The 12,828-nt window shown below is 42.3% G+C and overlaps 1 protein-coding gene across 2 annotated transcripts in view; it reads left to right on the top strand.

The window, feature by feature from the left end:
• Positions 1–509: 509 nt before the first annotated feature.
• Positions 510–12,828, top strand: part of STK3 (serine/threonine kinase 3) — a 151,037-nt gene continuing 138,718 nt past the window's right edge. The window contains exon 1 of one of the 2 annotated variants that reach the window (XM_063299543.1): positions 510–711. In XM_063299543.1, the coding sequence (XP_063155613.1) occupies positions 689–711 (23 nt within the window). In that variant the 5' untranslated portion in view covers positions 510–688. Of the gene's footprint in view, positions 712–2,371; positions 2,496–12,828 lie in introns of those variants that run through there. The other variant, XM_063299544.1, reaches the window with a different exon arrangement.

Genomic DNA, 12,828 nt, shown 5'->3' with positions numbered 1-12,828 from the left:
TGTGAATGAATCTAGAGTTCTGGATGGATTCAGGGAAGCATGGTTCAGTAAACTATGGGTTACCATGTTGTGCAAACAGACCACTTACTCGGAAGTAATAAATATTACGCTACAAGGGATACGGTTGCTCAGAATGGTAACTTAACACCCTAGACCGACGCAGACTAAAAAAAACTACATAACCCAAGGTGCATCCTTCCACAAAAGCAACTCATTGGCGCGACGCATGATGGGCGAAGAAGACCTTTCTCCTCCGCGTTCCTCTGCCCATGACGTCATACCCCACTCCTTCGCCGGCCGCTACAGCGATTGCACCGCGCAGTTTCGCTAGGCCTGAAGCAACTTTCTCTTCCGTCTTCTGCGGAGTTCCGGCTGGCCTTTGGAAAGACCAATGCGCGTTTTGGATCCGCGCGTTTTCCACCAATAGGAGGGCTGGGGGGGCGGTATTTCTGGAGTAGCCGTCAAGCGCCGAGCCGAGTATAGGAGTTCGTCAGCTGCCCCTTCGCGGCAGGGGGAGGAGGCGTGTTTGACTTTTAAAGGGCCAGTAGCGGAAGAAAGTTGCGGGGAGAGTTTCCTGAGGGGGCGCTTCTTCGGGATCCCTGATCGGTCCTTGTCTGGCTCCTTCAGGGTGGCAGCAACGCACCGCGCCTTGGTGGGGCCGACCGTCTGGGGACCCTCTGACCTCAGAATGGAGCAGGCAGCGCCTAAAAGGTAACGGGTAGGGGCTTCCTCGTTCCCGGGAGACTGAGGCGGCGGCGGCGCGGTTTATTTTGGGCGGAAGGAAGGAGGCCAGTGTAGGCCGCGTGCCCCGCAGTTCGCTGCTCCTGAGCGCCCGCCTCGCCCCCTGGTCTCCCCGTCGCCGGAGAGGCCTCCCGCGTTGAGGTGTCGCTGGTGATTCCCGCGCCTTTGGTTCACCCTGTGCGCTTGCTGTGTGCATGTATGTAGGTGCGTGAGGGGCGGCTCATCCCCCCATTTCTGGATAGCAGAGAAGGGAGGCTTTGTCCCAGCCTTTCTCAGCGTGGTGCCTCCCACGGACTGGCTAGAGGGGATGGGAGTTGTAGTCCAAGATGATTGGAGGTCATCCCTTGGAAAGACTGCTTTAATCTGTCCGCCTAGAGAAGCCCTCAGTGCACATCCCCTGGAGAGAAACTGATCCTTCTTGATCCCACACGTGTTTTTAAATACAGACGTACAACTCCCAGGTTCATGTCCTTGTTCTTTTGCTCTCTACAGCACTAGGACACAGAGTAATTCGTGAGTGCAAACAATCACGTGGATGTGTGTGGCTCACTGCCTGCTTTCCTAGGGAAGTACTGTAATCTACTGGTCATTCCTTAATCCAGTGTTTCTCAACCTTAGCAACTTTAAGATATGTGGACTTCCACTCCCAGAATTCCCCAGCCTGCATGCTGTTGGGGAATTCTGGGAATTCATGCTGGTTGGGGAATTCTGGGAGTGGAAGTCAACATACCTTAAATTTTCCAAGGTTGAGAAACACTGCCTTAATCATTCACTTCTTGATGTGGCAGTATGATGATTGATTATGTGCCATCAAGTAGTTTTCGACTCCTAGCGACCACATAGGTAGATTTTCTCCATGACAATCTATCCCTAACCTACTCTCTCATGTGTCAATGGTGCACTCATGGCCATTGTAACCTTGCTACTGGTTGTCTTCTTTTTCTCTTTCCTTCCACCTTTCCCAGCATTACAGCCTTTTCTAGAGAGCTGGGTCTTTGCATAATATGTCCAAAGTAAGGTAATTTGAGCCTGGTCATTTGTGCCTCAAGTGACATCTCTGGATTGATGGCAGCAGTATTGTTAGATTATAAGAAAGCTTCAATGTATTGTTAATGTGTCCTTGGTGTGTACTATTGCTTAAGCCCATACAGAAATAAAGACGTCCCACATAGCCTCATCTGTGGTCCTGGTAGTAATGAGGCAGAAATTAATCTTTCATGAAAATATGTGTGCATAGCACCCATCTAAGTCCTCCCTGCTGGTGCCTCCCTGGGGCAGAGAATATGTCCCCATTGGTTCTCTTGTAAATGTCCACCAGAGACATTTGACTCTCTGTCTTCATAAAAGAGTATGAAAACGGAGGCTTGGGAAATCTTCGCATGTTGGTATTACCACAATGGGTTTTGAAAGTATGTGCTTGAAATGGACAATGGCAGAAGACTGTGGCTCATTTTTATACTGTGTTTTTGTTCATATTAAATTGTTACATTACAGTTACATAGGCAGTGGATGAGAAGAGCTCAGTTGTGAAATACTAAACTTTTGAATAATGGAAACGTACTTTTTAAAACAGTATTCTACATATGCATAAACATTAGATTTCCAAAATATTTTTCAGAGAAAACAAAGGTACTTTAGGTTATCTTTATTGTAATATTAATATAATGTTGACATCTCCTTGAAAGTAGTAGGTCAGTGATTGGTGATACATATACTGCAGGTGGGATACCGAAGTAATCCAGGTGGGACATGGGGTAAGTCATTAAAACTTTAACTAAGTTTTTATCATAAATAGCAAATAACATTAATGCCTGTGAACATATAAACAACCTTCTTGAAAGGGTAGGGTATTTATTTCTATCACGGTGGGACCTAGGTTCTTTAATGGAATGACTGGTGGCACTTCAGATTTGAAAGGTTGAAAACCACTGAAGAAAACAGTTTATATGCCAAGTTTCCATATTGTTCTGCAACTACACTAAAAAGGAAGTTGATATTAATGGGTGTGTTTAATGTTCTTATTCTGTACTGCTTAAGTTAATGAGTGTATTAAACCTTTAAGCTGACCATGATTAAGAACCTACAGCTCTTTTTTTGTAATTTTAGATCTCAATTAAATTCTAATTTCCCCACCTCCAAAAACTATAAACTGTCATCTTGTTTATTCTCCATATTTGTAAATTATATTGGTCCTGACTACACTAGTTATTGGGACTTTCCTTTGGAATCTTTCTGATGCAGCCTGTCTTTTACAGTACCACCCATTTCACCTAAAACTGCTTGGAAAACATTATGGTGCAAAATTCACTACTCTAGATAACTGTCGTTGTTCTTTCTCATCTTTCTTTACCTGGAAGTTTTTCCCTTCCTGGGAAAAATTAAGGGTTCTTCCTTAAGTTGACCCTTGTAGTTAAGCACCAGCCTAGTTGGCCAGAAATTTCATGCAAGTGAATGAATGAGCTGATGGAGGAGGGGCAGACTTCTCTGCCCCCATTTTGTCCCCGGTGCAGATACCAAGTAAGCTGCTAAAAAGAAACTAGGACCATTTCTTTTGCATCCAGCATAATAAAATTGTTCTCCATTTTTTTCGGTGTTAGACCCCAGTAATCTAATAGAATCTCTGTTGGGTCTTTCTTAACTTTATCTTTTCCTTTTAACTGTACTGGTATGCTTCTGAAGTTGCAGAAGGACATCCAGTGCTAGTTTTATGATGTGTGTGACCATATTTGTTGTTCATTTCAAGAGAACAGATGAAAAAATGAGCAAAATCTGAGAATTTTTTACCCTAAAAATCAAATGCTGCTTTAGTAGGCTACAAGCTTTGTATATTTGAGCATTGAAATCATACCCTTGTGCACATGTACACTGTACTAAAAATAGGAATAACATTGTTAAACCTAAACCAAAGTAGCATGTAAAGTATACTATTAGCTAGAATTCCACATAACCATATATGGTGTCTAATTTCTGAGCATAGGAATATTCTCCAGAAAAAAAACTGGGAAGTTCTCATGCAGAGGTATTTGTAGTCTCTTTCTTAAAGCTGTTTTATTGGAATAAATGTGAACATTATCTTGCTTACAAATTAAAAAAAAAAGTTTTTCAGTATAAAGTCTTATAAAAGTTCAGATTAAGTTCCAGCAATCTCTGAAAGGCTAGAGACATAAAGAAGCAGTGATGAGCTTTTGGGCTGAATGGCTGTCAGAACCAAGCCTGTCTCTGACTTGGAAGGTGAAACTCTTCCAGAGTCAGAGGAGGAATTGGAAACTTACCAGTCCAAAATCAGGAAAATGAAACTCCAGGCTGAACCAGCAGTGTGGGAAGAATCCACGGCACTGATTGGGCAAGATTCGGAGGAAGATTTGAATACACCAATCAGCGCGCGCCAACAATGAGCTGAAAAGTGCGTGCAGGAGAAAGCAGCCCGATTGGCTGCAGGAGACTCCAAGTGTGCCAAAGAACAGTATAAAAGGCAGCTGCGCGGAGAGTGGGCTGCCGGAGACAACCAATTCTCTAAGCCTGCAGCTTTGGAAGAAGAGTCCTTACCAGTGACAGAGGCAGCTGAAGGGGAATCAGCACTCAAGCTCCACTCCAAAGAGGAATTGAATCTTGCGTCTGCTGCAACTGAGGAACCAGCATCAGCCGAGCCCAGCAGCCTTCACCTTGCATCCGGCCTTGAAACTCTGAGATCTCCTCAGCAGCGTAGTCAAGCCGAGAGGTTCCTGCACCACCGTTTGTTCGCAGTCCTTCGCAGTCGTGCTTTGCAGACTCAACCATGTTTTGAACTTCCACTATCTTGTTCAGGATCTGGGTCCCTGGTCACTTTGGGGGTTCCAGCTGAGTCCAGCCTTGATCCAGGTTCCAAGCCTTGCTCCAGGACTCTAGTTCAGAGAATTCAGCCTAGTCCGGGGCTTCCAGCTGAGTCCAGCCTTGCTTCCAGTTCCCAGCTTTGTTCCAAGTACCGAGTCCTGCTCCAAGATTCCAGTCCTGAAAAACTCGCCTAGTCCAAGCGTAGCCTTGTTCCAAGTTTGAGTCCAGCTTCAAGTTCCGGTTGCTGTGTCTAGTTCCAGTCCAGTCTCAGATTGCCAGTGATTCAGTGCCAGAATAGCTCCAGCACTCAGTTCCAGTTCGAGATCTGTTGTTTTCAGAACACTGTGTTCCAGTCATATCCAGCCTTCCTGTCCAGTGAGAAAGTCCTGTTTCGCTGCCTGTTGTGCCCAGTTGGGCTTTTGATTTGAGTCTTCGTGTTCCAGGACTTAATTATTGTAAATGGTTATTTAATAATGTGTGTTTTAAGAAATTGCTTGGCTGCATAGTCTGAACAGGACAACGGCTGTGATCTAGTTTTCTTTTGTCCTGATGTTTTGCCAGCGACCGTGGCTGACATCTTCAGAGGCAAAGTGAGCTGCTTTGTGGTATACCTCTCAGCAGTTCGCAGCAACTGACCTGGGCTGACAGGGCTCTTGTATTTGAAGTTGGCAAGCTGATATCTGATTGGTTCATGTCACAGGCGTCCAAAGAAGTTGGTTCCTCATTGGTTCCTCATTTAATTAGACTTCCAAGTTTGAAGAAGTTCCAAGATAATCGGTTCATAATTGGCTGTCTTGAATCAGGTTGCTGATTGGTTCCTTCTGTAGGTGGACTTCTGGTTTATTTTGGAGAATTCCAAGAGGGCTGGTTCCTGACTGTTTTTGAGCCAGGATGCTGCTAGGTGTTCTTTCTGGTGAGGCTGCACAGATTAGTTTTGATTAGATAAGGGTTGTTTAATCTTGGTGTGGCTTAAAGCTGGTATCCATGCTTTATTGATCTTCAAACTCTCCTCCTTTCTGTTGAAGTCAGAATTGAGATCCATAAATATTTCAATTTGGGGTAATATTATCTTACTCATATTCAAATGACTTTCTGAAGACCCATGGTTTTACAGCTCTCAAAAATGTAGCAAGGAGGGAGTGGTCCAGATATACAGGGCAAACTGTTCTAAGGCTTCAGCCCAGGGGCCCTGAGGATGGCCTTCCCTTAGCAGGGAATCTCCCAAATCTTTTTGGATAGACAGATTCAATTTGGAAAAGGAGGTCATGAAGATATCCAGGCCCTGAGTCATATACAGTAGGTCTTTAAAGGTGACAAATAGCACTTGGAATTGTACCCAGAAGCTAACTGGTAGCTAGTGCAGCTCCCATAGTAATGGGTGTTACATGGGCAAACCTTGGTGTGCCCATAATGATTAGGGCCACTGCGTGTTGTGCCAGCTACAGCTTTTGGTGGTCTTCAGAGGCAGTCCATGTGATGTAAATTGCAGCAATCTGTGAGTAAAGCCTCCTGATACAGGAAAAGCCACAGCTAGTGCACCAGATGTAACTGTGCAAAGCCCTCATGGTCACAGCTTCCATCTGGGGGAAGGACTACCACATCCAGAGTCAAAGATGGACTATCTTTAGACACATTCAGCTTTCAAATCCATAGCCAGAAATTTAAGCCTGTTTCTCTCCATTCCAGATCCCAACATTCTTCAGACACCACATCAGTACCTCCACCACATCTGTTGCATGCCCTGTGGTAGAACTATGTAATTGGTATCAGTATATTGATGATACCTCCCCCTTTGCTGGCATTTTGCCGTTCCCAGTGGCTTCATGTAGATATTAAACAGTATGAAGAGAGAACTGAGTCCTATGGCACCTATAATGGAGTAGCTCAGAGCTTAAGTTCTGCCTCCCTGCTCCAACCACCACTGGAACTGGCTGCTCACAAAGGAGAAAGACTACTGGAAACAATGCCTCCCGCTCCCAAACCTTGTACTTTGTCTAGGGGAATACCATGAACTACTATACCATGTATGTAGAAGACCACTAAGATCTAACAAAATTAGGCCTGAATTCTGACTCAAAAGAGTCCAGTTAATCCATTTCATCCAGGGCTGTGTGTGTAGCCCAGTCACCTTCTGAACAACATCTTTATAAAGGAAAGGTTGTTCTTTGTTTATCCGTTTAGTCGCTTCTGACTCTTCATGACTTCATGGACCAGCCCACGCCAGAGCTTCCTGTCGGTCGTCAACACCCCCAGCTCCCCCAGGGACGAGTCCATCACCTCTAGAATATCATCCATCCACCTTGCCCTTGGTCGGCCCCTCTTCCTTTTGCTCTCCACTCTCCCTAGCATCAGCATCTTCTCCAGGGTGTCCTGTCTTCTCATTATGTGGCCAAAGTATTTCAGTTTTGCCTTTAATACCATTCCCTCAAGTGAGCAGTCTGGCTTTATTTCCTGGAGGATGGACTCGTCTGATCTTCTGGCAGTCCAAGGCACTCTCAGAATTTTCCTCCAACACCACAGTTCCAAAGCATCAATCTTCCTTCTCTCAGCCTTCCTTATGGTCCAGCTCTCGCAGCCATATGTTACTACAGGGAACACCATTGCTTTAACTATGTGGACCTTTGTTGTCAGTGTGATGTCTCCGCTCTTAACTATTTTATCGAGATTTGTCATTGCTCTTCTCCCAAGGATTAAGCGTCTTCTGATTTCCTGACTGCAGTCAGCATCTGCAGTAATCTTTGCACCTAGAAATACAAAGTCTTTCACTGCTTCTACATTTTCTCCCTCTATTTGCCAGTTATCATTCAAGCTGGTTGCCATAATCTTGGTTTTTTTGAGGTTTAGCTGCAAGCCAGCTTTTGCACTTTCTTCTTTCACCTTCATCATAAGGCTCCTCAGTTCCTCTTCGCTTTCAGTCATCAAAGTGGTATCATCTGCATATCTGAGATTGTTAATGTTTCCTCCAGCGATTTTTACTCCAGCCTTGGATTCCTCAAGCCCAGCATGTCATATGATGTGTTCTGTGTACAAGTTGAATAGGTAGGGAGAGAGTATACAGCCCTGCCATACTCCTTTCCCAATCTTAAACCAGTCCGTTGTTCCGTGGTCTGTTCTTACTGTTGCTACTTGGTCGTTATACAGATTCTTCAGGAGGCAGACAAGATGACTTGGTATCCCCATACCACTAAGAACTTGCCACAATTTGTTCTGGTCCACACAGTCAAAGGCTTTAGAATGGTCAATAAAACAGAAATAGATGTTTTTCTGAAACTCCCTGGCTTTCTCCATTATCCATCGGATATTGGCAATTTGGTCCCTAGTTCCTCTGCCTTTTCTAAACCCAGCTTGTACCTCTGGCAATTCTCGCTCCATGAATTGCTGAAGTCTACCTTGCAGGATCTTGAGCATTACCTTACTGGCATGTGAAATGAGTGCCACTGTTCGATAGTTTGAACATTCTTTAGTGTTTCCCTTTTTTGGTATGGGGATATAAGTTGGTTTTTACCGGTCTGATGGCCATTCTTGTGTTTTCCAAATTCGCTGGCATATAGCATGCATTACCTTGACAGCATCATCTTGCAAGATTTTGAACAGTTCAGCTGGGATGCTGTTGTCTCCTGCTGCCTTGTTATTAGCAATGTTTCTTAAGGCCCATTCAACCTCACTCTTCAGGATGTCTGGCTCTAGCTCACTGACCACACCGTCAAAGCTATCCCCAATATTGTTATCCTTCCTATACAGGTCTTCTGTATATTCTTGCCACCTTTTCTTGATCTCTTCTTCTTCTGTTAGGTCCTTGGCATCTTTGTTTTTGATCATACCCATTTTGGCCTGGAATTTACCTCCGATGTTTCTAATTTTCTGGAAGAGGTCTCTTGTCCTTCCTATTCTATTGTCTTCTTCCACTTCCACGCATTGTTTGTTTAAAAATAATTCCTTATCTCTTCAGGCTAACCTCTGGAATTTTGCATTTAATTGGGCATATCTCCCCCTATCACTGTTGCCTTTTGCTTTCCTTCTTTCTTGGGCTACTTCTAGTGTCTCAGCAGACAGCCATTTTGCCTTCTTGGTTTTCTCTTTCTTTGGGATGTATTTTGTTGCCGCCTCCTGAACAATGTTGCGAACTTCTGTCCATAGCTCTTCTGGGACCCTATCTACTAAGTCCAGTCTCTTAAATCTATTCTTCACCTCCACTGCATATTCCTTAGGAATATTAGTGAGCTCATATCTAGCTGATCTGTGAGTCTTCCCTAATCTCTTTGGTCTGATCCTAAATTGTGGAATAAGAAGTTCGTGATCTGAACTACAGTCAGCTCCAGGTCTTGTTTTTACCGACTGTATAGATGTCTGCCACCTTTGGCTGCAAAGGATGTAGTCAATCTGATTTCGGTGTTGTCCATCTGGTGAAGTCCATGTATAAAGCCATCTCTTAGGTTGTTGGAAGAGAGTGTTTGTTATGCAGAGTGAGTTGTCTTGGCAAAATTCTATCAGCCTATGTCCTGCTTCGTTTTGTTCTCCCAGGCCATGCTTACCTGTAATTCCAGGTGTCATTTGACTGCCCACCTTAGCATTCCAGTCTCCCGTGATGAAAATAACATCTTTTAGGCGTGTTGTCCAGTAGGTGCTGCAGATCCTCATAGAACTGCTCTACTTCAGCTTCTTCAGCATCTGTGGTTGGGGCGTATATTTGGATCACTGTGGTGTTAGATGGCTTGCCCTGAATTCGAATTGAGATCATTCTATCATTTTTTGGATTGTATCCAAGCACTGCTTTAGTCACTTTACTATTAATTATGAAGGCTACTCCATTTCTTCTGTGGTCCTCTTGTCCACAGTAGTAGATCTGGTGGTCATCTGATGTGAAGTGGCCCATTCCAGTCCATTTCAGTTCACTGACGCCCAGAATGTCTATCTTTAATCTTGACATCTCACCAATAACCACATCCAATTTGCCCTGGCTCATAGATCTTACATTCCAGGTTCCAATGGCGTGTTGATCCTTAGAACATCGGATTTGCCGTTTACCACCAGCACCGTCGGCCGCTAGCCATCCTTTCGGCTTTGAGCTAGCTGCGTCATCACGTCTGGGGCTAGTTGAACTCATCCTCTGTTCCTCCCCAGTAGCATTTTGACCATCTTCCGACCTGGGGGTCTCATCTTCCGATGGTATACCGACATATCTCTGGTTGTACTGATCCATTTAGTTTTCACGGCAAGAATACTGGGGTGGGTTGCCATTACCTTCCCCAGGGATCGCATTTAGTCTGACCTCTCTGTCATGACCTTCCTGTCTTGGGTGGCCCTTCACGGTTTAGCTCATGGCATCATTGAGGTGCTCAAGCTCCAGCACCACCACAAGGTAATGATCCTTTGCTGAAGAAAGGAAAGGTTAGAACCGGTCCATAGTTGTTTAAAATTGCTGGGTCAAATGATGGTTTCTAAAGGAGGGAACACACCACTGGTCTTTTCAAGGCAGGATATATCATCCATTTACTCAAGGGTTTATCTACCACAGCTTGTACCCATTCTCCTGCTATCTTCCTTACTACTTTCTCCAATCAAGGATGGTATGCATCTTTAATATATATTGATTGATCCAGAGACACATTAACAATATTGTTGATTTCAGCCTCAGATGTCACAATAATGGGACAAGTTCAGACCATGCTGGTAAATCTATTCTAAGTATGTGTGTCCAATTCATATGTGTTTTAAAAATCTCAATAAGTATTATTTCAAACTATTGAACTTGCAATAGTAACTAGGAAACATTTTTGTAATTTACATTTCTTTTCTTTCTTCAAAAACCTGAATAATATTGTTCAATAACTTTTCTGTGCTCAGGAAAAAAAATACTTGAAAATTGCCTACAATTTATACACACACACACTCTTTTTTACCAATCGAGGTGAATATTTGTAGCTCAGGGCTGAACTGTGGAGTCCTTGGTGCTCTCTGAGCCTTGTTGTTTTCTTGCAGACGTTTCATTGCCAGGCTAGGCAACATCTTCAGTGCAGTGGGCCTTGCTCTCAGTTTATATACTGTGGCTTGCCCTGCTTGTGTTGGTAGGGGTGTTGTTCTCTCCTTGGGAGTTCTTTGATTGGGCTGTTGTTTGCTGCTTGGTTGACTGCCTATTAACTATTAACTCAGGCACTGAAGATGTTGCCTAGCCTGGCAATGAAACATCTGCAAGAAAACAACAAGGCTCAGAGAGCACCAAGGACTCTACACTCTTTTTTCTTCTTCATTTTGAAATTAAGGAAGCTGTTTTTACATAAAAAAACATAAATACATAAATAGCAAGAATGGAAAAAGACCTTTATCTGATAATTTGAGATGCATTTAATTTGTGCAAAGCATACTCTGCTCTGCCATTGAGCCATGTTTTCTACTCTAAAGTATAGACTACTATATAGTACAGCTGCCCAGAGTTCCTTGGGTGGTTGGGCAGCTATATACATTTGTTAAATAAATGAATCAGTAAATAATAATTGCAAAGGACTCTAATTTGTTATCTTGTGGAGTTTAGTGCTTATAATCTTTTTGTAAAAACCTGCTTATATGATTCTCTTGAATTACAGTAATGAAATTTAAGTATAAAGATATGAATTGAGTGAATTGTGTAATGGAATTTTGTGATGTGTGTGTGTATGTGTAATTAGAAGACTTCATATTGCAGTGTGATAATATATTGAAGTTCAATATAGAAGTATGTGTTCTATCCGAAAAAATGAGGGAAGAAAACCTCATCCTGTATTATTACTACATCAGAACCTCTGCTCTTTCTCTCATTAGGTAATGTGCCTTGCGTATCTATACAGGAGGAGTAGAAAAGTAATTTGTTTCCTTAATTTGCACTAAATAGCAATAGATGATTACAGACATTATATAATAAAGGATTGCTGTGTATGCTTATTCAAAAATAAATTTCATTAAAACCTGTAGGATGTATTCTCAATTTAATAAGTATTATTTTTGCCAAGATGTTGTTGTTGTTTTTACTTATGGAGCACGGAAATCAAAACAGAATTCTTGCTTCATCAATTCTAGCTGGGTGACTTTGGGCCAGTCACTCTCAGTTCTGGGAAGAAGGCTATGCTAAACCATTTCTGAAAGTGCTACCAAGAATACTTCAGGGACTTGTCCAGCAGTCTCCATGAGTTGTGAATGACTCGAAGGGTGCGTGCATGTATGCATGTACCCACGCACGCGCACACACCAAACAAACAAACAAAAAATGAGCATACGATGATTGAGTTTCTTTTCCCCATAACTGGTCCATTCTATAGCATCTGCACTACAGAGAATTTAAATAGACCTGAAATTCAAAATAGAATTCATCTGTTGGACTTCTTGCAAACAGTTTATGTTTTTCCATTCTAAATACAAAGTTAAATTGGGAAGACATTAGAATAGCTTATTTTAAGTGGCGATTGGGAGAGACAGTATATTTCATCTAACCTTTGGATATATTTTTGTAATCTAAGAAAACCAACATTACTTTGTTTATTTCTTGAAATGTATCACATTGGTCATAGTTGATCTTTTTCATGTTTTGTGTTGTCATGTGATACGTATTCTTATCAGACTTGGACTGTATTGCATTGGGATCAGTTTTGTTTATATATGAACAAACAGTTTTTCGAAGGGAATTTATGGCAATTTTTAAATTTTATGAATGATTATGTATTACAGCAGACAAGTATCTGTATCAGAATTAGTAGCACATATATATGGAAGGAAAATAATGCTATTTTATTTTATTTTATTTTATTTTATTTTATTTTATTTTATTTTATTTTATTTTATTTTATTTTATTTTATTTTATTTTATTTTATTTTATTTTATTTTATTTTATTTTATTTTATTTTATTTTATTTTATTTTATTTTATTTTATTTTATTTTATTTTATTTTATTTTATTTTATTTTTTATTGACAACAAAGGTCCACATAGTTAAAGCAATGGTGTTCCCCATAGTAACATATGGCTGCGAGAGCTGGACCATAAGGAAGGCTGAGCGAAGGAAGATCGATGCTTTTGAACTGTGGTGTTGGAGGAAAATTCTGAGAGTGCCTTGGACTGCAAGAAGGTCAAACCAGTCCATCCTCCAGGAAATAAAGCCAGACTGCTCACTTGAGGGAACGATATTAAAGGCAAAACTGAAAGACTTTGGCCACATCATGAGAAGACAGGACACCCTGGAGAAGATGCTGATGCTAGGGAGAGTGGAGAGCAAAAGGAAGAGGGGCCGACCAAGGGCAAGGTGGATGGAC

The sequence above is a fragment of the Candoia aspera genome, chromosome 3 (genome assembly GCF_035149785.1).
Source record: "Candoia aspera isolate rCanAsp1 chromosome 3, rCanAsp1.hap2, whole genome shotgun sequence".
Lineage (NCBI taxonomy): Eukaryota > Metazoa > Chordata > Lepidosauria > Squamata > Boidae > Candoia > Candoia aspera.
This window is presented reverse-complemented; position numbering and strand designations above follow the sequence as displayed.